The 25,901-nt window shown below is 44.5% G+C and overlaps 1 protein-coding gene across 1 annotated transcript in view; it reads right to left on the reverse strand.

Moving 5' to 3' along the window:
• Positions 1-25,310, reverse strand: part of E2f7 (E2F transcription factor 7) — a 39,111-nt gene extending 13,801 nt beyond the window's left edge. The window contains exons 1-7 of the mRNA XM_027392443.2: positions 25,057-25,310; positions 24,333-24,425; positions 17,277-17,555; positions 12,316-12,484; positions 7,288-7,578; positions 5,831-5,989; positions 4,370-4,504 (exon numbers count right to left, since the gene is read on the reverse strand). Of these exons, the coding sequence (XP_027248244.1) occupies positions 4,370-4,504; positions 5,831-5,989; positions 7,288-7,578; positions 12,316-12,484; positions 17,277-17,555; positions 24,333-24,425 (1,126 nt within the window). The 5' untranslated portion in view covers positions 25,057-25,310. The remainder of the gene's footprint in view (positions 1-4,369; positions 4,505-5,830; positions 5,990-7,287; positions 7,579-12,315; positions 12,485-17,276; positions 17,556-24,332; positions 24,426-25,056) is intronic.
• Between the last annotated feature and the right edge of the window lie 591 nt (positions 25,311-25,901).

Below are 25,901 nucleotides of genomic sequence, written 5' to 3' on the forward strand. Positions count from 1 at the left end.
AACACAACCAAAATTCCTGGTTGAATTGATCCTTTTGCTATTAAATGCCTATTGTTTCCTTTTAATATTTAAGCCTATTTTATCTGATATAAATACAGTCACTGCTTATTTCAGTTTCCATCTGCATGATATATTTTTGTTACTCCTTTACTTTGTAGACGGCTCATCATTTTGTCAGTGTGTCCATTTTAATGTACATCCCCTGTCATCACAAATAATTTATCCTCATCATTTTGTTCATTCTTTTCTGGGCATCTCCCTCTTTGTCTTTGAGGTTTGGTTTGCCATATCAATACAACTTGAGTCTTTCTTTTCTTTTCTTTTCTTTTTTTTTTTGGAGACAGGGTTTCTCTGTGTAGCTTTCGAGCTTATCCTGGCACTCGCTCTGGAGACCAGGCTGGCCTCGAACTCACAGAGATCCCCCTACCTCTGCCTCCCCAGTGCTGGGATTAATGGGCTTGCACCATCACTACCCAGTATGACTTCTCATTTTTTTTTTTAAATGTATAACAGTTTTTCCCCTTTCAGGATTAAAAGAAATTATACGATTAGCTGTCCACATTAGTGTAGATGAGCAACTTGTGAGAGTAGATGCCAGAAACATCTGAAGTCCTCAGAGTTTAAGTGGGGCTAGTTATGGAAGTGTTGGTTCTCACAGTTGTGCAGGTCTCTTACCCACTTAATGAGCCATCTGTCCACTTCCTCTTTGGGGATTCTAAATATATCACCTCATCCTCTCCTGGTGTAAGGTCCTGGTTGAGGGGTCTGCTGGAGCAATGGGAATGTTTCTGGTGTCCCATCTCTTAGATTTTCTTTTTTCTTGCGTGTGTGTGTGTGTGTGTGTGTGTGTGTGTTGTGTGTGTGTGTGTGTGTGTGTGTGTGTATACGTGCAAGCCTGGGTGCTTCTTGAGATTGGATTTCTGTATCATACCCAGGACTCAATGGCTTTTATAGCAGTTCTACATCATTGTTGGTTTCTCAGGCTCTTTCCTGTCCCTCCCCTTCCAGAACACCACCATATGAATGCTTGCTTACTTATGGTTGAGTAAGTCTCAAAGGCGTTCAGTTTTTCTTTTTCTTTTTTTCCCTTTGTTTCTTTTAACCTGTCCTGTCCAAAGAATGTCAAGTTCAGAATTCATTTTTTTTTGAGACAGAGTTTCTCTGTGTAGCTTTGGAACCTGTCCTGGCACTCATTCTGTAGACCAGGCTGGCCTCGAACTCACAGAGATCTGCCTGCCTGCTTAGAATTCTTTTGTGTAATCTATGCTGCTACTGAGCCTCTTGACTTTTTGTGTGTGTGTTATTTGGTTCCAAGCTTTCTCTTTGATTTTCACTTGATCTCCAACATCTTGCTAACTTTCTTATATAATCTAGTTTCCTAATTCCATTGAGTCATCTATAAACTTTCATAACTCATCACATTTCTTGGAATTATACTTTTGAATTCTGTCAGGTAAGTTCCTTTTCTTTGGAGTTCATTGCTGGAGTCAGTATGTTTTGGTTCCATTAAAGTTTTAAAATGTTGCTTGTATGTTGACCTGGATGCCTGTCCAGCTAGCAGAACCACTGACTACCAGTTTTACAGGGTGGCTTTGACAGACTTTCCTGGCAATTCATCCAATGGTGGTGTACCGAGAGGCTGTTTGCCTTAGGTTCCAGTAGATGTGTTAGTGCAGTGTTCATGCAACTCCTTCGGTTGTAATCAGCATCTGCAACATGTGGGTGTCTCAGGGGCCAATGCCACAGAGCACGTGACAACACACTGCCAGTCCAGAAGCATGTTTGCTATATTGTGATGTCCCTCTGTGCCCTCTACACTTGTGACCTCACTGTACTCTAGGGAGGTTGCTGTTGCTTCCACTTTTCCTTGTTTTGATTCTTTGTTGAGAGAGGAAGCACACCAGGTATCTACAGTCTGCCATCTTGTGGATGTCACTCTAGGGAGCCATTTTAAGGAGCAGAATCACTAACAAAAAGTAGAGTCATGTAAACACATGATAACTACAGATGGTGAAACTGAAACAGGAAACCCCCTGTACAGCCACATCCAGGAATGCATCCACTGGGAAACTTAGTCCCCCACCCCTTTTTTGTTGTTGCTGTTTTGCATATATGTAAATGTACTCATTTTAGAGTTTGTAAATAAATTTTAGTGGGCACGAGTATTGACAAATATGGGATCCATGAATAATGAAGGTCAATTTTATATGATTCACTTCTAATTCTAGGATTATCTACACAGATCTACAGTGGCAGAAGCAGAGGGACAGTCATCTAGGGATGAGCAAGCAGGGAGGAAATGAAGGACGGGACACTGTGAGGAAGCAATCCTCATTACAGTCATTATTTAACCCAAGTTACATATACAAAACTCATCAAATTGCAACTGTGCTATTCACTGCATCCCATTGATACTACAATAAAATTAAAAAGGAAGCGCCCACAAAAAATAAACTGCTGTGCTGCTGAGAAAGAAGAGGGAGACAGTTAAGAAGCTGAAATATGAGAACCTTAAAGGGGCGAAGAGGAAATCAAGGGATTTCTAAATGTGGCTACTGCATTGACCATAGCGTCAGCAACAGAGCTGGAGAATAGAGAAGAAATAATATAGGCTGCTGGAAGGTTCAATTTGCAATTTCTGATCTGCCTGCACGTCATCCTTCCTGCACTGGAACAGAGTTCTAGCATCGTGGTCTCACGGGCTGTACACAAATCTGAACTCCTTGGCTTTTCACAGAAGCCCATGTCTCTACTATGCATCTGTTCAGCGGTACCACTACACTGGAGTCATTTTTCTCCTATAATCTCTGTTTAGAGGCTCCTTGTTGCCTCTGTTACAGTCATCATGAATTTCTTGGTTCAATCTTAGAGGCCGTCCAAAAGCGTGTTCCCAGCTCCTTGTATTTTACCTCATTTTCTACCTCATGCTTTCCACTTAAACCAGCATGGCTAAACTCCTCCACACAGACTAGATTTATTCCTAAATGTGCTGTTCTTCAGATATTCCAAAATTGACTCCACCAGGTCTTTACTTGTCTTTACCACCCCATCTAGAACTCGATTGCTTTTTAACTTCCCAACCAGTGCTAATTCTACAACGTTGATGGAAGGCATGAGTGACACAAAGGACAGATCTGCCTTTGGATGTATAGGGCAAGGCTTATCCCATGATACCGTTTTCCAAACTGTAGCTGCCCAGCTGAGACACCGTTTACTCTAAGTGGCCAGGGAAAACATCATGGGGTTGGTATTTGAGCCGAGACTACAGAACCACATGTCACAGAAGGATGTCTGAGTCAGGTATAGAGATTATGTAACACTGCTCCCATACAATTCCATTGTCTAGTGACCTTTTGGTTGTCTTTGCGTAGGTAGACTCTGTTATATTCACATAATGATCAACTATGTCTTAATGGCATATATCTCAGAATGCATGCCCGCCACTAAGCAAGGGATGACTATTTTTAATGCTGACAAGGAGAAGCCATCACAGGTGAAGAGAAGCCAAAGGTACAGAAGCAAAAAACAAAACAAAACAAAAACCCCACATTTTGTGTAGGCAGGGGCTGCCCCACACATAGCTTGAATCTCTCTTGGCATGAAGTAAATGGCCTGTAGTCTACACTCAGTAGTTACAATTGATTTTAAGGAGTTTTTATCTAGGTCTTAATGTGTCGCCAGGGAGGCAGAGAGCTGTATCTTTTATAAGTCCTAGTTATGCCACTATGCCCACACTGAAAGTAATTTAGAAATAATTTGAATGGTTGGTGCACAGGCAGTGTGGCTGCATGTAAAGTCCCTTGCACAGAAGACACACGTGACTGCACGTGTGTTAACTGTGAAAGAAGCATAGGACGATACCTTTCACCATGGTTTAGCAAAATCCTGGTATGTTTAACCTTTTAACTAAATTACATAAAAGGCATTCAATATGTCCCCACTAGGGTTAGAAGCTACCTTATGTCATGCTAGCTTTGTGAGTAACTGATTGTAGTTTTTAAATGTTATGTGGGAGTTCCCTGAAAAAACATGGTTTATTTTGCTGCTGCAGAAATAACCCAAGTTCAGAAGTGTCACTTTAAAGTCTTAGTCTTAAACTTTCAGGAAAAAGTTCCAGAACAAAATAAAAACTCCCAAATAAGTGTACTTTAACAGTTACATAAACCCACGGTCTTCTAGTATTTTCCTTCCTGATGTGTATGAGACAACCAGCACCTACATTTTCTGCATAGTAACTATTGTTCCAAGAGTGACGTCATTAATCAAATGTTCAGTGTGGCATAGAGAATAGGAAAAGGCCAATTTTGCTGGCTAGATGTATAATTAAGGCATTCTACAGTAGGTTTGAGGCAAAATCGTATCTCCTTACCAATGGAGCTGAAGTCCACGGGCCCGATCCACTTGAAGGCTGGTTTGCGGCCTCGCTCTTCTGTGAGGTGCACCTTCTTTATCAGAGCCAAGCTGGTCAGAACATTGGCTATGTCATAGAGCCGTCGTACCTTTGCTTGAAGATATAAAACACAACTATGGTCATGCTGTGTGTAATGCTACTGTGTTTCGGTTTGTGTGACAGGGAACATTCCTCAGCTACCACATAAACTTCCAGAGGACGGGTGGCTCTGTCATGATATCACAGGAGATTTACGCACCCAAAGCATCTGCAGACACACAGATATTAGGGAAGGACACATTGTCCTTCCCTTCGCACAACTTCGCATCTTGTGTAACAGTCCTCTGCTGACAGGCAAGGGGCTCCACAATAGCAAATATGCAGGGGGAAACAGGCTGTAATTAAAGGCTTAGGGAATATAACTCTGGTATGTGGCCAACAAGATTGCCCTGCACGTCCCCCAGCAAGAGGTGGTGGCATCTGCCTCACAGGCAGCTGGCCTGTGACAATGACAGGGCTTCCCCAAGGTCCCCATGAAACCACACTCTTGGTATACAGGACGCTGAAGATTCAAGGTCATGAGGTACCATTTTGAAAAGGAATAGCTGCTCACCTGAAACCCTGGCCAAGGGGGAGGAGCATGAGGGTGTGGCCTGCATTAAAAAAGCACTTTGGAGAAACTTTGGAAAATGGATGTATGAAAGGGGGCGGTAACTCAAGTGTCCTGTTAAAGAACAGGACAAGATGGCCTGCCTGCCTGCTTTTCTATTCAAGAACTGAAGAGGGGTCAGCTGTCCACACTTGATGTCAGGGCCAAGGCCAGGGCTGGGATTTATCTTAACCATTGTACGTGGAGGATGATTATTATCCCGGCCCAAAACAAAACACAACTTGGGAATGATGAGCTCTTGGCTCCTCACGAGGACAGAGGGCACGGACCCTGCAGCTAAGCTCTAAGGGAAAGGAAGGTGCAAGGGTGTGTGTGATACCCAGAGACTCTCTCCCTTCTGAGCCTGGCCCTCTCCCCCTCCCCCAACCCTGGCCATTCCTCGGGTGCTTACCTGTAGGAAACTTTCATCTCCACCCTTCAGGGAAGTAGGCGGGGGATAGGGAGAAAAGGGGAAAGAAGACTCAGGCATTCTGTCTTGGAAGCATCGCCAAAGAGAAATGCAAATGGACCATACCCTCCTGGGGCCTGGGCTCTCAGGAGCTTCTGCCTCGCCCTGCCCACTGTACCCGGGGAGGAAAAGGGATGGTGGTGGGTATGAGCTTATTGACTGCTTATAGCACCAGGGCTTTTATGAGCACAGGAACACATTTTTCCAAAACCACCACCATCAATAAAGCCCCTCTCTGGATATATTCATTTCAGAGGCAGGGAGCCGAGTCAGCAGTCCTGCCCCTTTTATGCTGATATATGGATTAGGTGAAGGCTCTTACTTTTGAATTTACTGTGGTCGGGGGTGTCTTGGCTTTCTTCTATGAGGATTTTGGCAGCCACGTCCAGGGTAACAATCTTGGTTTTGGAGACAAGGAACAGCATGACAAACTTCTGGCTCATAATTCTTAGAGATTTATCTTTCCGGCTATTTGCAGAGGCTGAAAAGGGGAAGAAAATTAAAAAATCATCAAAATGAGGACTTACCACAAGAAAGACTTTTGCTCGAAGTTTCCCAGAGCTACCTCACAGCACCAGCATATGGAGGGACCATCGGTAATAGGCAGAAGCCCACTGGAAGCACATCACAAAAATAAGCTCGTAAAGAAATCGGAAGGATTTCCCCACATCTCATAAAATGACTGATTTTCAACTGCTCTTAACACTTCATACTTATATCACATAATAGAAGCCACATGGCAGTTTTCCTTAAGCAACTCTTTGAAGAGATTAATGCAGACAGATAAAAGGAGAGGGGTAAGAATCAGGAGTTGTTTTTGGAATACCAACTCTCCTCTCAAAAAGCAAGAACTCCAGTTATGAGTTGTGTGTGTACACGTTCACATACATGTCTGGGCATATATGCTGGCATGGAGTGGGTGTTTGTGCATGCGTGTGGGGCCCAGAGGTTGACATGTCATACTGACATGTCATACTTCTCCAATGGCTTTTCCATCTTACTTGTTGAGGTAGGGTCTCCCACTCGTCTCTGTTATCACAGTGTCTAGGAGGTACCCTCACAGAGTAGGGCCTGCATTTATACAAACAGGACCCTGATTATCCGTGTAGAGAACCCCAGTAGATGACTGTCTCCTCTGGTTAGAGGTTAGATGGGTAAGTACTTCCTCATTCATGGGGTGGAACTAAGTACAAAGCTGTGCCCTGAAGAAAATCATTTGACCTTTCCTTTGGTGTCCAGTAGTGCAAGTAGCATGGATGTGACATGCTCACAACAGGGGGACATGGTACTGATGGGCATCACTGTTTACAGTGAGATGCAGAGCCACAGAAGTTGGGGCAAAGAAAGAACAGTGAAGACACAAAACTAAAAAACAAAAAACAACCCCCCCCAAAAAACCCCCAAACTTAAATGGCACCAAAGGGAAGCAAGGATTGTCTATCTTTCTTAACAGACTCAGCCACGGGGGCTGCTTTTCTTGGCAGTTCACTCTAACAAGAAATTGAATGCTTTGAAAAGAAAATGTCTTCAGTGTGAGGTCTCAGAGGCAAACGGTATGTGGCTATTGGTTTCTATGGCTTACGTATTCTGACCAGGAGGGGAACTGCCACAGTAGGGAGGAGTGGGCAGCTTGGCTGGGAGCCCTCTGCCTTTCTTCAGAACAAGAGTGTATCTCCCACTCCCCCCAGGGCTGTCAAACTGGCACTTCGCATCTTAGTGGTCAGTTTAAGAGACTGCTACTCCCTTTGCCATTATTCATGAAGTTTATAATGGACTCACAGGACGGGTAGTCGGATTCAGAAAAATCGAGTAGGTGTTGCTCTTGGCAATCCGGGGAGCCATCTTTCCTGCGTTCTCCGAACCTATATTCTACCAAGTCCAGCTCCTTCTGTTGGAGGCAGGCCATCTGCTCTTCGTATTTCTGCTCCTCTCCCAGTCTCTGGAGTGTCCTCAGGGTTTTGGGCAGGCTGTGCCGACCGTGCCAACCATACTGATTCTTAGCCACCCGGCTGACCAGATGCAGTGATTCCAGCACATTGACGATGTCATAGATGCGTCTCCTTTCCACACCTGTTTGCAAAGGAGAAGCCAAAAAGACATCACACCAGTGGACATTTCTGTGTAGCCACTCCTAAGGGCCTGGGACACTTCTGTGAACTATTTGATGTCTAAGTTGATGCCCATCAACTGTGGATAATGACTAAGGCCATCTGAGGAAGATTCAAACAGGCCCTGTGTTTTCTTCTTGGAACCCAACCTTCAAACACAACTAGGGTAACATCCTCTTGAGATAGCCAGACTACCGTCTGTGTGGCCCTGACAACACAGCACCCGTGCCTCAGACCTGTTAATCAGCCACATGTGCATTATGTGCATTATGGCGGCATGCCAGTGTTGCAGCAGCATGCCTATTGAACCCGGCTGGCTGTTAGTGACCTGCATTCTAATTGGTGGACTTGCATTAGTTCCTTGTATCATTGCTGTGACAAAATATTTGACAAAGGCACTGTAAGGAAGGGCTGATTCTGACTCATAAGTGGGGGAGTCAGTCCATCATGGTGAAGAAATCACAGTGGCAGGATGAGAGGCAGAGGCTGCACCTATAGTCAGGAAGCAGAAAGAGACAAAACTGGTATTCAGCTTGTCCAGCCTTCTCATTTTAGTCATTTGGGGACCCTACCCTGTGGGACTGTGCTGCCACATTCTGGGTGGGTCTTCCCTGCTCAGTCAGATCTTTCTGGAAACACTCTCGTAGGCTCACCCAGAGGTGCATTCCTGTGATGAGCCTAAATCCCGTCATCACATTGACGGCAAAGAGTTTTTATTTATTTATTTTTTTCCGAGACAGGGTTTCTCTGTATTGCTTTGGAGGTTGTCCTGGAACTCGCTCTGTAGACCAGGTTGCCCTAGAACTCACAGAGATCCACCTGCGTCACCAATGCCCGGCTTGATGGCAAAGATTAACCATCACGAAACTATAGAATCACTGGACAGTCCTGTCCTTTCTTGGGGATTTAAATAGGATGGACTGTCACCTCATCACTGGACAGCCCTGTCCATTTGTGGGGGTTTGAATGATGTAACAGAAAATGAATATACTAACTCTCTGAACAGTATGGTAAGGAAAATGGATGGCAAATATTGCCTCCCTTTTGGAACGGGCAAGGGCAGACTCAAGGGCTTGGGTTCCCTTCTCATGTTGCTGGAAGAACACGAGTCCTCTATTTGCCATGGCTTGTAGTAACTCTCCTTGCTCTCTCATTCACCATCTGCTAATTAGCCAGCCAACAGCGAAGGACTAAACATCGTACAGGCTTTCCATGAAATTCACCGCCTGCTTCGCTGCAGGATTTTTCTTCTAATTACTGAAAGTGTGTATGCTGGTTAAGCATGGAAGGCTCTTGAATCAGAGTGTCTGGACATGCATCCTCAATCTACCCCTTATAAGTGGTCCACCCTAGGAAGTTACTTAACTTCTTCACAGTGTAGCACCTATCTTATAAAATAATTAAGTTTGAGCATAAAAGTAATGGGTCCTCAACAGCTGTTAATTTTATCTAAATATTTGCATGGTTTGGTGTGGTGCTATCTTGCTTGTATAATAAAGCTTGCCTGAAGATCAGAGGGTGGGACTAGCTAAACATATATATATATATATATATATATATATATATATATATATATATATATTTTTTTTTTTTTTTTTTTTTTTTTTTTGGTATGTTGGGGTTTCTCTGTGTAGCTTTGGAGCCTGTTCTGGAACTTGTTCTGTAGACTAGAGTCTATGGTTAGCTCTGCCCTCTGATCTTCAGGCAAACTTTATTTGTTATTCAAACAAGATTATCACCACAGTTTGGAGCTACCTAGAATCCCCACTAACACACAGAGTCACAGTAGAAGCAGATTTTAAACATCTCTGGTCCATGACTCACTGTTGTGTAACAGGCCCCAGGCCTGCTGTTGCCTTTGCTCTCATCTGAGTATCTATGCTGAAGCCTTCAGGCACTTTAGCAGAAAACCCAGACTGGCTATAAAGATGCACCATTTGTCTCGTTTTTCCAGAAACAGATTCAGCAAGGGTAACTTTGGGCTCTTCAGAGATATAAGACAGACACCAAATAACAAAGGCAACTCTGGTCTGAGGAAAAGCTTCACCACACACATGAAGAGTCAGTCAGAACATTTCCACTCATGACCCTGACTGGCCTGTCCCCCAACCCAGGCTTGGTGCCAACTGCCTGCTGGAAGGCACTGGCAGCAGCCTCTTGTCTAGAGCTGACTGGATCTTTACTCCAGCCTGTTCCCACATATTAACACATCCGGTTTAGCCTGCACCATCCCCAAACCTTCCCATTAGAAATGTCATGTGAATGCAACTGAGACACCCTGGGGCTGGCCATATGCCTGCCTGTTGTGCTATTTTGTGCATGATAATAAGTTGTTTGGTCTCCACCTGGTGGCCAGACATCACAAGACAGGAAAATGGGAGACAACTGGCACTGCTTTGAGAGTAAGAATGTGCAAATGGGCACTTAGTAGGTTGTTTTGGTAAACACCAAATGTGGCAGCCCCTTACCAGCTTTATCACTCACCATTTTAGTCATGCCCAAGTTTTGTTGTTTAGGGGGCTGTGCTCCTAAAGTTCCATTCACAGGTCTCAAGACCTGTAGGCGCCTCTGTGGCTTCCTGGGAGGGAGGTTTACCCTGGTACTATGCCTTCTCTTGCTTTTGTGCTGAGGTGGTCTTACTCAATCTACTGATGGTCCCAGTTGTACATCCAAGGACATAATGACCAAATGAAGTGACAGTCTATTTTACGTTCTGTGATGGTTAATCATACAGTAGTAACCTGATGATGACCACCATTTTTTCTTGTCTACTTCCTTAGGCACTGACCGAGAGACCATTACTCAGCTCAGAATCAAGCACTGTTCTGTTTTCTGCTCACCAAAGTTGTTCCCAAGTCTTTAAATGCTTGTTCATTAACACCAGAGTCAGATCTGCATCGCAACAGACTCTGGAAACCGCAGCTTGAAACTCTGCACATATTTGGCCTTTTAAATTAGGGAGCAAGGGGTTCAGACTCAAGGCCAGGAGATGGTCATCGAGGAAACAAGCTCTAGGGAGGGACACTAGCTTTCAACCTCACACGAGAAGAGATGGCAGCACATTTGACTCAGCAGGTCTGTGTTGTCCCGGGGCATTGGGAGGCTGTTGTGAAAATCTCTGAGGTTCAGCTCCAGGAAGCTATGACATGGCATGTTTGCAGGTCCCATGAGTAATAGTCCCCTCTTTTATCCTCCCTGGGACTGTAAGTTCCCCCCTAAACATCTCATCTTTGTGTTTCACTTTAACACCAGCACAGAGCCTCCACACGGAAGCTGAATATATTGCATGGAGCTGGGGTTGGGGAAAGACTTCATGATCCCTAATGAGGACACTGGATGATCTGGTAGTTAACCCCCGTTTTCTGCCAGACCATTTCCCAGGAACCCTGCTAGGACTCAGTTAAACATATTAGTCACAATCAGCTCAACTCTGTTACGTCTCGGCAGTTTATGTTATAGTCAAGAAAGGGTTAATAACTTCTCAAAGTTCTTACAAGCTGGGGAAGTTCAGAGCCTGGCTCTGTGTGACTCACGGCCTTAGCCCATGGTCTTTCCATCAGAACCCACTGCCTCTTCACCATCTCAGTTTTCAAAAGCCAGAACCTTCTCAGCTCTCAGCCTGGGTGACTCAGACTGACAGCCCACTACTCTTGGATGTTTCTCGGGGCTATGGAAGACAGACAGCTATGAAACACAAACTATTAATCGCTCATTTATCTTATCCCTTCAGATACTCCCCCATACGGAAAGCTCCCTTGTTTATTAAGTGGATACCCCTATATACCTCCAGATGAGAGTCATTTCTAGTCAATGACTGTCAACAGTTCAACCATCCTGAAATACAGCCCCTGTCCACCAGGGGTCTCTCATCCAAAGTGACTGTGTAGGTATTTGCAGCTGTGCAGGCGTCACAGGTTACACATACGCCGGCCACGTGAACATATGCATTCTTCTTTGTTAAGAAGCCAGGATGTTTGAGTTATGTCCAGCTGTGGATTTTCTGTCCTGAAAGGCCTGCTGTGAAGACGGTGGCCCAGGGCTTCAAGCATTGTGTTCTTACTTGTGATTTTTTTGCTTTATATAAGAAATGACACTAGTTTCCAAACTCTTGGAAGCATTATTAAGAATAACGAGCAAGGTATCTGTAATTTTCTTTATGAGACAGGGTCTCACTGTGTACCCTAGGCTGGCCCCAAATTTATAGTCATCCTACTTGTGTCTCACAAGTACTGGGATTATAGGTATGTGCCATCAGACCCAGCTTATATTTTTAGATTCCCAACATGAATTCGAAATGAGATTAATCCATAATATAAGTATAAACATATTGCCTTTTACAATGAAATGCATTCTTTCTTGTATGGTATTATGTATGGTATTCGTGGTTAATCCCATTTTGTACATGCTCAGCAAATTCTCTATCACTGAGCTGTAGTCCTGCACCCTACATTTTTAAGATTGACCCCCCCCCCCCCCCGCCTAAGTTTCTATTTGGACCTTTATTTTGGATTAGGCTTCCTTGAATTCTACGAATACCAAAGGGAGATTTGGTGTTGATGGAGGCAGCTCCCCCACCCCCACCATCATGTCCTCACCCTCTGTTAATATAGGAGACTACTTGATGCCTCTGGCCCACCCAAGGTAACTGGCTTCCCACTGTCACAGGTGACAGGTCCCCAGTTAATTGGGTGATACATACCAAGACTGACAGCGACTTCATCTAGGGAGATGGTGGTTTTCTCAGTGGATAAGGGGTAACTTGGATAACGAGCGAGGAACTTCTGGCACAGCAGTCCTAAACTTTTCTGTTTCCTGCTCGGCCTTTGCTTCTCATAGTCATCCACAGCACCGTCACCAACGACATCAAGCTACGGAGGGCAGACAGAAGCAGGGAGGGAGATGCCATGGTTACCGCCTTAACTGCTGTTGTTAGAAAGCTGTTACAAAGTGGTCCCAATCCGTACCTCTCAAGATTCCAGAGAAAACAACTCCTAGGCTGGTTTTCTTATTATTTTCTCTGGACTAAGCTGTTTCTCATTTATATAACATGAGGCTGAAACTCATGGTTACAATTCTAAAATAGAAATGGTGTCCTGTACAGGTTACTCTACCCTGCCTCTCTTATGTGGGTGGACCTGGCAGCACTGGAGATGTAGTAGCATCTCAGGCCTCATCTTGGACCTGGTGCATCACAATCTGCTTCTTACAGTTCTGTGACTATTACCAACAAAGTATGAGGTACAGTGACCTGTTAAACGTCTGTCATATATTTGATAATGGACCAAATCTTGGTGAAATTCCACAAGGGCCCATTAGTCAAATCCTGTTTTGTTCTAAGTATCCTTAGGTAGCATTCTTGTCTCTACCATATTTAATTAGGTCTCCACAGGAAAGATAAGGTTTTTTAAATAGACCCCAGGAGAATAGTGGTAAGATTATCTCAATAGATTCAGAAAAAACTGTTGATAAATTTCATGTTGCATATTCATGGAAAACACAAAATATGCAACATGAAATTTATCAACAGCTTTTTCTGGCTAGCTGAGAAACCTTGGAAGTCTTCCCTTAAAACCAGGAAAACAACAAGGATGGCCATTGTCACTGGCCCTCTTCTGTCTTCTGTAGGAAATATCCTAGTCAGTACGTTAGGACAAGAAAGAAGAAATTGAAGCAAGGACTGAAAAGCACAAACAAAATCTTTTTGAAAAGAATATAAAGGCTCATCCCAAAAAACAAACAAGAACAACAAAAACCCCCTACAAGTAGGGTGGTGGTAGCTCATGCCTTTAATCCCAGCACTTGGGAGGCAGAGGCAGGAAGATCTCTGTCAGTTCGAGGCCAGCCAGCCTAGTCTACAAAGCTACACAAAGAAACCCTGACTCAAAAATACCACACACACACACACACACACACACACACACACACCCTATGGAAATAAGAGGAATTAGCAAAACAGCTACAAGGTGAGGTATTTTAAACCAAGCTGCATTCCTACATAGCAAGAGAAAGGAAGTAGAAAAGGCAGTATTTATAAGAGCGATGAGGATGATGAGGTTTTTAGGGTAAATCTAACAAACACTCAAGATTTTAGAGCAGTGGTTCTCAAACTGTGGGTCACAACCCCTTAGGGGGTTCATATCAGATATCCCATGTATCAGGTATTTATTGATTCATAACTAGCAAATTACAGTTATGAGGTAGCAACGAAATAATTTTATGGTTGGGTCAGCACAGCATAAGGAAGTGAATTGCAGGATCGAAGCGTTAGGAAGGCTGAGAATAACTGTACTAGAAACCTCTGATAATTGAAGATGTGCACCATTTTCATGGATAGGAGGCTTGGCACCATAGAGAGGTGAACTTCTCCAATCAACACAGTCAAACGATTCCTATTAAAACCCAAATCTAGAGCCAGGCATAATGGTGCACATCTTTAACCCTAGCACTCAGGGAGGTAGATCTCCGTGAGTTTGAGGCCAGCCTAGTCTACGGAGAGTCCAGGCCATCCAGGTCTACACAGTGACACTTCCTCTGAAGAAGCTAAAGAAAACAGTCAGTTTGGAGCATATATGAAAGAAAACATCAGGAACAGTTTACAGTTTACACATTTTAAGAATACAATGAAGTTGCCGGTAGGCAAAGCTTCCTGAAAAATGGTGCTGGCCTCAAACAGGCAAATGGTCAAAGGCTCTTAAAATGGAAGCACACAAATCAAATATGGAACTTTGACATGAGAGATGTCACCTTGCCAAATGAAAGAGGGAGAGCTCCTGAAAAAAAAAAAAAAAAAAAAAGCAGACAGCGAAACCCACAGACACCGAAGTCAGTGTTCTTGACTCCCATTACATTTGAAAAGTAATTCCAAATGGACTCATGACTTATAAAAAAAAATTGTAATAAAATGTAGGAGAACAAGCTTCTAACCAGGCACTAAAGATTAAAGCGATACAAAAAGGTCATCCATATTTATTTTCTTATGCCTATGTGTGCATTGCAACCCTCTGGAACTAGAGTTACGGAGGGTTGTGAGCCACCATGTGGATGCTGGGAACTGAACTCATCATCTGCAAGAGCAAGTGTTCTTAAGCACTGAACCATCTCTCTAGCCCCCAGATCACCCTTAAAGAAGAGATCGTGAGATGAGCTCAGTGGCTAAATTTAGAGGACCCAGATTGGGTTTCCAGAATCCATGTGTCGGCTCAGAACTATATGCAACTTTACTTCCAGGGAATACAGGGCCCCCTTCTGATCTGCACGGGCATCTCAACACACATGGTGCACGAACAGAGAAGCAGACACACACACACACACACACACACACACACACACACACACACACACACACACATTAAAAAAGTGAAAGTTAGAATGAAAAAAATCCTAAAGCAAGAAGAAAGGATCTACACACAGAACAGTATTAATCATAAGAGCTTTGTGAGCTGAGAACCAACAGAAAGGGAAAAAACAAATACCAACTGAACCAAGATAATGTAATATATATGACACAAGCAATTGATGACAGTTTAGTGTCAATATACAACCATATCCTGGAAACCACTACGAGAGAGAAAAACAACCCAATACAAATGGACACACACCACCAGGCACCACATAGAAGAGGGAAAACCATGGTGGTAACAGTTGTGTGGAAAGAAGTCACAAGCCATCCAATAACTTGACAAGATGAGCAAATACTATAATAGTCTCAACTTTACAAAGCTTGAAACCCCAACAGAACAGCCCAAGCAACAGTCTATAAGAGCACATACATATACATATACAACATAGTGATTTAAAGATGGCAAGAGAATGATAAATTCAGCAGTCATTATTTGATTTAAATTATTAAAACTGCTCTGTGCTTGGAGCAGGGAGGAAGCCTTCTGAGTCTTAAAGGTATCACATACTAAAGGTGTGTTATGTGATAAAACAGTCTATCAAAGATATTAAAAAGCCTGTATTTATGGGACACTCACATTTTAGACACTCAAGGTCATAAATCTTTGTAATGAACGCTCAATTAAATCTTATGAAGTCTGGTTAGGAATTGTTTTAGGGACATCTGAAATAAGTTCTACCAAAGGAAGGTATCAATACTTTGTTAGAGATTATTAACATCTCCCATTGGGTGACTGTCACTTTCTGTATTTTATCAATAAATAAAAAAAGGAAACAATGAATACTTGCATATGCCTATAACAGACAAAGAGTAGATCCCAGGAAAACCAGATCTGGGAGCACAACTCCGGCATTCTGGACGCAGAAGCTAATGCCCTTAGCCACACTTACATGTGATCTGAGTTCATGGTCTCTGAAGCTGGGCTTCCTGTGCTTTTCCAAGCAAAATACAGAAAGGAAGCCCAGGAAAAGAGCAGACATACAAGAGGAATGATGAACAATTTCCAATTGTTCTTCAAACTGCATGATTTGCATCTAACTACACAGAAGAATCTCTACCACCGTAGTGGGGTATGTGGCAGATTAAACTCATTTTGCTGTTAGCTTCAAGTTGTAATTTTGAGACATCTTCTCCCCCCCCCCCATTTTCTGTATTTTGGCAAATTTTACAACAACAACAAAGAAAATCCACCAAAAAAGGGGAAAAATAGTTGGATAGTTGGGAAGACTCCATTCTGGAAGTCATTTTCTTGGGAGGCCTCAGAGAAAGATTAGTGGGAATGAAAATTACTGTTAAATCTTTCTAAAAACAGTATGGATGTGCTGTTTGCTGAGCAGCTCCTCTTCTTCATGTCACAGGCAATTTAAAGATGGCCTAAGAGCCTTCTATATTGAGAGCTGGGCATGTGGCTTGGTGGCAGAAGGTTTGCCTAAATGTATAAAGCCTGTATAAAGCCCTGGGTTGAATCAGCAGCAGCTGTGGTGGTGGGAATTAAGAATAGCCCCCATAGTCTCAAGGTTTTGAATGCTTAGTTATCAGGGACTGGCACTTTTTGAAAATGATTAGGAGGTGTGGCCTTCTTGGAGGAAGCATGTCCCTGGGGGTGGGCTCTGAGGGTTCAAAAGCCCACACCAGGTCCGGTGTCTCCCTCTTGGCCAGCAGATCAGAGGGCCAGTAGCTTTCAGTTATTTTTTTCAGAGCCAGGTATACTGCCTTGCTCCCCACCATGATGATAATGGACTAAATCTCTGAAATTAAAAGCAAGCCTCCAATTAAATGCTTTCTTTCATAAGAGTTGCCTTAATCATGGTGTCTCTTCAGAGCAACAGAACAGTGGCCAAAACAGCAGAAATGCACGCACACACCCCAGATCCAACAACAAAATAACAGAGTTTTCCCAACAAAAGCCCCAAGCAGATTAAAGAAATACATTAAACTGGCCTAACTTGAATAAAGCCCCAAACTAGCAAACAGAATAGAACTTTCCTAGTCAAAATTCATGAAACTAAAAATTCACAGCAGTGCTTAGAAAAAAAAATTCAAGTTTCTTTAATGAATCAAAGTACTAATATGTTATTTTTAAAATGTAGTCTGGTTAAGGGAAGAGAGAAATTAATTATGAAAAATAAGAATCTGAGTGAAAATTCAGCTGTGAACAAAACAATGCAATGCTTAATTAACACTGCATTTGACTGACAGGTGTCCTGTTTCTTTTTAGTAATCTTGTACATCTCTGAAGTCTCACGAAGCCCCATGAGTACCTGCAAGGAGTTCACGAATGCATCCTCTTTATTCTCAATGGGTCTGAACAGCTCCTTCTTCTTCTCCCGGTCTCTTATGTCTGGGCTGGCGGCACTGATCAGCATTTTGAGGTTGGCTGTGGGCGTCCATGGCTCCACCTGCGGCTGCCTGTCCACCAGCTTTACGGGGGTAATGGGATTTCTTTCCGGGGTAAAGATCCTTTGCTTTGACAGATCAATTGGTTCATTTTTCATCGGAGTCTTTGGGGTCATCCTTGATCGATCGACAAATATATTTTCCTGTTTAGAGAGAAGAGAACTTTTAGCTAGGTTAAGAAAGGGCAGGAGTCAGCTATGACTCCAGAGTTTGCTCCACTGAGACTTGGCAATCCAAACAGATGTCCAAGGCTGGAAAGAATCAGGACTGGATAAATGGAAACCGGAGAGCTCCATGGGCATCAAACAGCGGCTCTGAGGAGACACCACTGTATCTGCTACTCCCTTTACACACATTTTTCATGGAGTGTCGGTCAGAGAAGTCACAAATGTGTCTGTCACCAACAGCTGCTCATAATAGATGGAAATGAAGTTCAGTTTTTTTGCTCCCCAGGGCCATGATTTTCATATTTTTCAGTCTTATTTACAAGTTTGCATTTACCAGTAAGAACAGCTCTGCCTTTGTAGTTCAGTGTTCAAAAGACACCATTAATAGGACAAGTTAAAGGAACAGAAGCCAGCAAAATACCAGCGTAAGCTAACCTGAGAGCTGTCTGCTGTTTTCTGAGTAGCCTTTCTCCAACCATTCACGGTGCAGGACCAGTGTTTCTGCTTCTCCAACCATTCAGTGAATGGCCAGTTTTTTGCTTGCTTGTTTTTGTATTTCCTGAGTCATGTATACTACTAAGCCAACTTTCCCTCATAGGACTATCGTGGAATTCTCTCCACACATGACTTACCATTTGAGCTCATCACTTAAATCAACCTACAGCCTCTGCAACAAGTGAGACCTCCAATGGGTCATATGCTTAGACGCCCCAAAGGCGGCATCAAATTGCTAGCAAGGTTTTAAGTGCTCAGTGCCAAGGTCTGGCTTTTTCAACTTTTGCAATCTTCAAAGCAGCACCTGCTCCCACAACATACTTTGTGTATAATGCCTTGGACAACTGTAAAGGTTCAAAGGGAACACATGATAAAAAAAAAAAAAAAAAAAAGCACACAGAGCCTGCATTTGGATGCACCAAATAACGGAAGCAAGCATCTTTCCGACATTGTTTAATGCGGTTTGAAACCAGAAAGATTCTTCTCTTCCTCACACTTTTATGGACATGTATTTCTCATGCTACAGTACTGTATGCACCAATTCTTGTGGATCAGTGGTTAAAACTGTCCTGTTGTATAGAGGCAGACAACTGAGAGAAATTGGTGTTTATGTCACAGGCCACCCAACGTTTGTTCACTGGGAAAGCAGAAGCTGCCAGCTAACTATGGTGACGCTCCTGTTGTGCTGGAATGTGAAGGAAAGATGCGGTGGAGGTGACGAGGTCTCACACCTGAGGGGCAGCCCAGTTCTAGTAGCAAGTCCCTGCCGGTGAGCCATTCTGATGGTGTCTACAAGTGAACCCTTAAAGGAAATGACTGAGTGTTTAACACATGCCATGCCCTGTTTCCTGAACTTGCATCAACCTCTAATCCTTCGGCACAAGTACTACTATTTATTCCAGTTTATATAGCCTCAGGTATAGAGGTTAAGAAAGTTGCATGTAAAATGCAGCTGGGAGCAGTTTCTGAAATGGGGCATCTACAGATGAACTCGTGGGTGTAATCAGAAGGAAACTACCTTTTCCTAAGTTCTGGGAAACGTACCCAGTAGAACCTGGAGAGGCAGCATGAGATAGTGGTTATATATGTAGGATCTCAGGCCAGTGGGCAAGTCCCCCTCACCTCACTGTATTCCCATTTATTCAACTGAAAAAGGAAGCTCATAAGAATACCAACCTCAAGGGTTCAGACTAGTTCACGAATGCATAGTGAACACCCCATATAATTTAGCTATTATCTTTTCCCCTTTCCGGTTCTCTCCCATTTGCCCTGGAACTTAGCACTAATATGATATAGCACACTGCATTGCTCTTTAGCTTCCTGGATGTATGTCTTTGTCCAGTAATGAGTGTGTACTTGTGGAGGCCAGCCCCACATATCATATCCGGATGATGACTTGCCCATTACCGGTGTTGAATGAACATTATGTCTTGGCACAAGGTGTGTCCTAGGCTTATGAGTAGATAGATTTACTCTTTTCTGTTTAATTTAATCTGTTTCCAGGGTACGTGTCCGAACAGGAATGAGTTGTTAAGTTTCTCTGTAGTGAGGGAGCGATTCAGAATGAATAATTTCTTCATACACAGATGCATTTTTAAAAATGTACAGTTGATATGAGAGATTCTGTGAAGCTGGGTAATGTGGTTGGGTTAGGACTATATTCCACCTGTGCTGGCTAGTCTCAGGTCAGCATGACACACAAACTAGTCATCTGAAAGGAGGGAACCTCAACTGAGAAAATGCCTCCACAAGATCCAGCTGTAAGGTGTTTTCTTAATTAGTGATTGACGTGGGAGGGCCCAGCTCATTGTGGGTGGTGCCATCCCTGGGCTGCTGGTCCTGGGTTCTATGAGAAAGCAGGCTGAGCAACCCAGGGAAGCAAGCCAGGAAGCAGCACTCTTCCATGGCCTCTGTATCAGCTCCTGCCTCCAGGTTCCTGCCCTATTTGAGTTCCTGTCCTAACTTCCTTCAGTGATGAACAGCAATATGGAAGTGTAAGCCAAATAAACTCTTTCCTCCTCAACTTGCCTTTTTTTGTCATGGTTTTGTTGCAGCAATAGAAACCCTAAGACAACACCTCTTACATCAGAATTTAAAAATGTCATGCAAATTGTGTTGTGAGGTCCCAGGTAGGCAAGAAAATCAGTTATGATCTATTTACACTCAGCGCCACCTGCCTGTACTGCTTTCCGGACACAGCAAAAGGGATTAGAATAGTTACATGTTTCCATATATACAAAAACAAGGTTCAGACTAATCGTCAAGACTTTCTAGTAATGTACCTAGTTGTATGGTAGACACTAGATGCACCCACGTCTCTTCAGGAACGAATGAGTCATTCTCCCAGCTGTTGGAAGCCATGCCAACAGTATACACCCTTGGCTGGATTGCTTTGGCTAACAAGGGCCCATGAACCCAGGACCACACCCCTTCTTGGGAGGCCACCACTGAACTCAGTGACTGGTAAAACTCCTACCAGCACGCAAAGATCTGGTCTCTTTACCAGCTCAGGACTACACAAGGGGATTACATTGAATGTCTCACAGTGTAATCTCAAAATTCCATCATGCCTCAACTGCAGCTCTGTCCAGTTCTGTTCCTTCCCATTCCCTTCTTCTGCTACAATCCTGGGCACTCACAACTCTCCTGTACACCACCCTCACTCGAGAGCTGCTTGCCAGGAAATCTAACCCGCAACATCTTGGACATCACTTTGGTCAAAGAACCCAGAGAAATTCAAGTCATGGAATGGTCTCACAGCCCTCAGGTATAAAGGAGGGAATAAATCTGCCACAAAGCCTCTGTGAGTATCAGCTCAAACAATAAAGTAAAACACTGCCCCTTGGGAAATGCTTTGCAAATGTTCACCATTTATAATTAATAAGAACTGGTACTGTGGCTATGAGGAAACAGGCTGTATATAGCCATAGACAAGGCTTGGAGGCTAAAAGTCCTCGGATCTCAACTTGCTTTTGTCTCTACACAGCTTTGATTATGCGATCTCAAGTCACATATATGACCATCAGCTGTCCAAGATCCTTGATGGGGTCCGACTAATGTCTCCTCCAGTTCCCTCTTTTTACAGCTCACACATTGTCCTATTGGTTTTCTTCAAAACTGCCCTCCATCACACCCAAGCCCTTCCTCCGAATGTCACCACCTCCCTAACACCATATATAGAGTTCTGCCTGGTGAAACTCCGCCTGCTGTCAGACTCACTGTAAAATCTCCATGTTAGGAAGTGTCCCCTGGCTACAGGCCATCAACTCTCCTTCCTGCCAGAACATGCTTTCTAGAAAGAGCAATCCACAGTGAGACCTCCTTCCTGTCACCTTCCAAGAGGTTCCCCAACCATGAGGCTCTTCCAATCCATGATGTTCGCTCAGGTCAACTCTCTGCTGCCCATCAAACTGGTGCTGAAGCCATCTTGCTTCCCCCACCCAAGCAGTAAGGTTGGCAGTGATTTTTGGCTCTATAAAATCTGGACATGAGCATCTGAGACACTCCACATTCTTTCTTAGCTCTCCATACTTCTGACTGCTCCTTTTCAATCTCCATTGATTCCCTTTTCTGCTCATTTTTTTTAGGTAGGGTTTCTCTGTGTAACATGTGTAACAGCCCTGGCTGAACTCACTCTGTAGACTAGGCTGGTCTCTAACTCCCAGAGATCCACCTGCCTCTGCCTCCTGAATGCTGGGATTGAAGGTGTGCACCACCACTGCCCAGCTCCCTTTTCTACTCTTACAAACTACAAGAGTCCATATCTACACATCTAGTTCTCTTCAGTCTCTGTACTGGTTCACCCAATCTCATAAACATGGCTTTACAGTCAAACTATATGCTCACAATTCCCAGCTTGGTTCCAAGGTTATAACCTTTCAATAATTCTAATAAACGCAGCCAATTAGCTGCTTCCTGCTGTCTGTGTATCACACAGGTGTAAACATATGCCAAGCTGAATCCGCCATCTTCCTTAGCTATTCCCCAAAGATGCTAATGGCCTTTAAAGAACGCATGTGAAAGTTCATGGTGGTATGAGCCTGTTATTCTAGCCTCACAATTCTTCTGCCTCAGTCTCTAGAGTGCTGAATTAGAGACATGCTCTATCAGGTCCAGCATGGTTCTATTCCTTTATCAGTCCCCCTCCTCTCACATTCCAGGACCTTAGCATGTATTCCCTCCAAGTCCAATGCATGCAAGAGCAATTTCACCAACTCCTCTTAACAGCTCCATTTTTAGCCCTCACCTCTCTGCCCCGAACTGTCAGGTTTCCTCCTCTCACCATCAATCATGACATTGGTCAGTTTGTTTATTATACCATAACCAAGAACAGTAGTGCTGGGTGATAATGTTAAAAAGTCCTCTTTTGCAAAACAAGTTTCTCCAAGAGCGATCAGGAGATGTGTGCATCACACAGTACACACAGATCTGGACCAGTGTGTGTCAAGGAAGAGGTTCTCTAAGGGAAAAGTGACCCAGTGATCCCCTCCAGGTATCCCCAGAAGCATCTTCAGAAGGAATAGCTTTGCCTCCCTGACTTTCAGCCACTCTGGAATTCTCAGAGACTCCAATCTTGTTTCTTTTGCCTGTAATGTTCTACCCAGTAGCACTTTTAATGTAGGTTGACTTTCCTTACCCAGTAAAGTTTAATTCAAATCTTACCCTGTGAAGCTTTCCGATGTCTTACGCATGTATTTTTTCCTCCTCTATTCTGAGAATATAATATAGTTGCCTACTTTTCCACCTGGGTCTCTGAAAGCCTCCCAGGGTAACCAAAGGGCAAGTTACAATGGGGCTGTCATTTTAATTCAGTACACGAGGAATGTATACAACTAGGTACTTTACAAAAATCCAACGGGTGAGGTGCACTGGCTCCAATTTATAGAGGTAACCAATGGACTAAGAAAGGTTAGATGATATTAAACCTCCCTATCTCTAGCCTTTGGAACACAAATATTTGCTGAAAAACCTAAAAATGTTTATTTGGGGTCATGTAGGTAGTTCATGGCACAGCAGGAAATCAGACTCAGGTCTCTGTGACTATACACCCCATGTTAACACCAGCCTTAGGAAGCCTCTTTATGTATCAACGGGGAGAGAACAAGGGCCCTCCAATGTCTCTACAAAACCACTCTGTTCTCATCTCTTGCCTCTTCTCTGAGATAAACCCTTGCTTATTCATTCTAGTTCAAATATTCTAGCCACTTTCCCAATCTATTGGGTCTTTTGGGTTTCTTTGCACCCCCACAAGAAACCTCAACAACACCGACGAAGCAAACTATATGAAGGGAGTCATTCTCTCTCTCTCTCTCTCTCTCTCTCTCTCTCTCTCTCTCTCTCTCTCTGCAGAACCATCCAAATTTTACTAAGGAAAACAGAAAAGTAACTCCCAAAACCAAAATTTTGAATATATTCATAAAGTCATATTCTTAGCTAATTTTTAAAACAATGAGTTTCGATGTACATTTCCCTCTCTAACAAAAATATTGTATAAAGGCATGCTCTTTGCCACCAGGCAGGGTCATTGTTGATGCTAACTTAAAACTAACACCTGGAATCCAGAGAGGTTCAATGCCCAAGGAAGTTGCTACAATAGGTTTATAGTCAAGGTTTCTAAAACTGGTTTGTTGTATCTATTGTTGCTTAAACAGTGCCCAAATTTCACTGCTCTATCTTCAACAGGCACTGATTTGCACACCTGTGCAGATACAGGCCAAAGTGACGGTGTAGACATTGCTATGGCCAGTTTAGTTGGTAATGTGTTAAAAATACTCAGAAGAGGATAAAGTAAGGGTGGGGCTCAGTATAAAAGAAGCCAAAAGCTTTAAATGTTTCAGAATAGCTGGTGAGGGTCAGCCACGTTTGCCCTGTTTGGTAGGCAGAAACTGTACTCTTGGGGAAACCTCTGTATGTGGTTCACTAGGATGAAGTTGGTATTTCTCAGCATTTTAAACATTAAATCTGGTATTTGTAACTACAAAAGTCTGTTCCAGGGAACTAATACGTCTAATTTCCACAAAGCATTAGCTAAACTACCCTTGACAACTCTAAGCATTACAGACTTTGGATTGCTGTATCCAGCATATTTTTGACTCCAAGAGCTACTTCCAACACTACTGAATGACTGGGAGGAGAACTGAAACAATGGTTCTTTAAAAACTTCTATAGTGGTCATCCAATCAATGCTGTGTGTAAGACAAAAGCTAGGCATCACCATCCAAAACACCGTTCGACATTCAAGTATTTATATGTGCTTACCTTTTGTGCGTTTTCTGCATCTTCAACGGCAAAATCTAGTCTGGCCTGTCTGGGGCTGATCAAGTCTTTTAGTGTTAAACAATTTACCTCCATCTGGAACACACAATTATATCGGGAAACGATTTTACACTTATTTTCCCCTCCAACAACAAAAATGCCATCTGTGAACACAACTTCCCCTTCCCTAGAGCATTCCCGGGAATTTCCAGGAACTCAGACACCCTCCGATCCTCATTAAAACTCACGTGAACAAACACTTAAAATATACTTAGGAATCACTGAAAATCTGGGAAGAAGAAAAACTGATCGAGGCAGCAATTCTTTACAAAAACCAGCAGGCAAAATAGTTACTATTTTAAGGAGGGTGTTAGGCAAATGTCAGAAAGTTACAGGGTCTCCCAGGTCAGTTAATTTTGGCGCAAAGATCTGGGAGGAATTCAACTTTGAGTGGGTTTGGAGTAGGGGGTAGGCTGAAACCTGATCTCGAGACCAACCCGTCTGGGATGCACGCTGCCCCTCCCCAGGCATCTGAGCACACCTCGAGTTAAACTCTTCCCATGGAACCCCCTAAACCGTGGGGAGGGACCAGCCTCCTTCACCCGAGGCTGCAGCCAGCACAACCGCCGTGGCACTCGGATCCCGGGCCAGTGGGATGGCAGCCGCGGCGGGTAGCCCTTCTCCCCATTCCCGCCTCCCTACCCGCGGGGGTCGCACGCTTCCTTACTGTCGCTGTGCGAAGGAGGCTTTCCGTCTCCGGGGACACCCGCGGCCACACGCGTGCGCGAGCAGGCAGGGCGTGCGTGTAGATCTCAGCGGCCCGCTGGCGACATGGGCAGGGCCGGGCAAGGTTCGCAGATCGCCCGTTCCAGCCAGCGGCGTCCGTCCGTCCGCAGGGCGACAGCGTTATCCTACCCGCCTTAGCGAAGCTCCAAGCCCGGGACGGACCGCGGTCCCCGCTAAAACACCTCCTCTGGCGCCTTGAGACTGAATTTGAGCATTCACCAATGAGCGGCTGCCGCAGGGGCGGTGCCGACCAATGGCGCGGCGGCACGGCCCGGAGCCCCGCCCCTCGCTGTCTTGGCGCTCGGCGCCGCGCCTTTCCCCTTCGCCCGCCCGCCGGATTGTTGTCGCCTCGCCCCCTCCCCCTTCCGGGTACCTGGAGGCGGTGGCGCGGGAGCGATTCCCGCGGGGACGCGGGCGCGGACGCGGGAAGCCGGGGCGGGGCGGCGCGGGCCGGCGCGCTCTCCGCGGGGCGCCCTTTTGTTGTGGGACACCGACCCGCGCCGGTCCCCGCGGAGCAGATGGAGCCGGGGAAACGATCCGCACGCGCGGGATGCTGTGGCTGCCGCCCTGCCCCCCAGCAACCTGCGGCGGCGGAGTTGCCTGGACCTGCCGGGGCGGCTCCCCAGCACCCGGTGCCGGGTGACACGTGAACCCTGGTTACCACCTGGCCTGAGAGCAGATGGCACGCCCGTTAGCCCTGGGAACAAGCCTGGAAGCCACACCAGCAGGCCTCTTGGAAAAGGTTTCGTGGTGTTGCCTTCTCAGATCAGGGCATTACGAATGAAT

The sequence above is a fragment of the Cricetulus griseus genome, assembly GCF_003668045.3.
Source record: "Cricetulus griseus strain 17A/GY chromosome 1 unlocalized genomic scaffold, alternate assembly CriGri-PICRH-1.0 chr1_0, whole genome shotgun sequence".
NCBI lineage: Eukaryota > Metazoa > Chordata > Mammalia > Rodentia > Cricetidae > Cricetulus > Cricetulus griseus.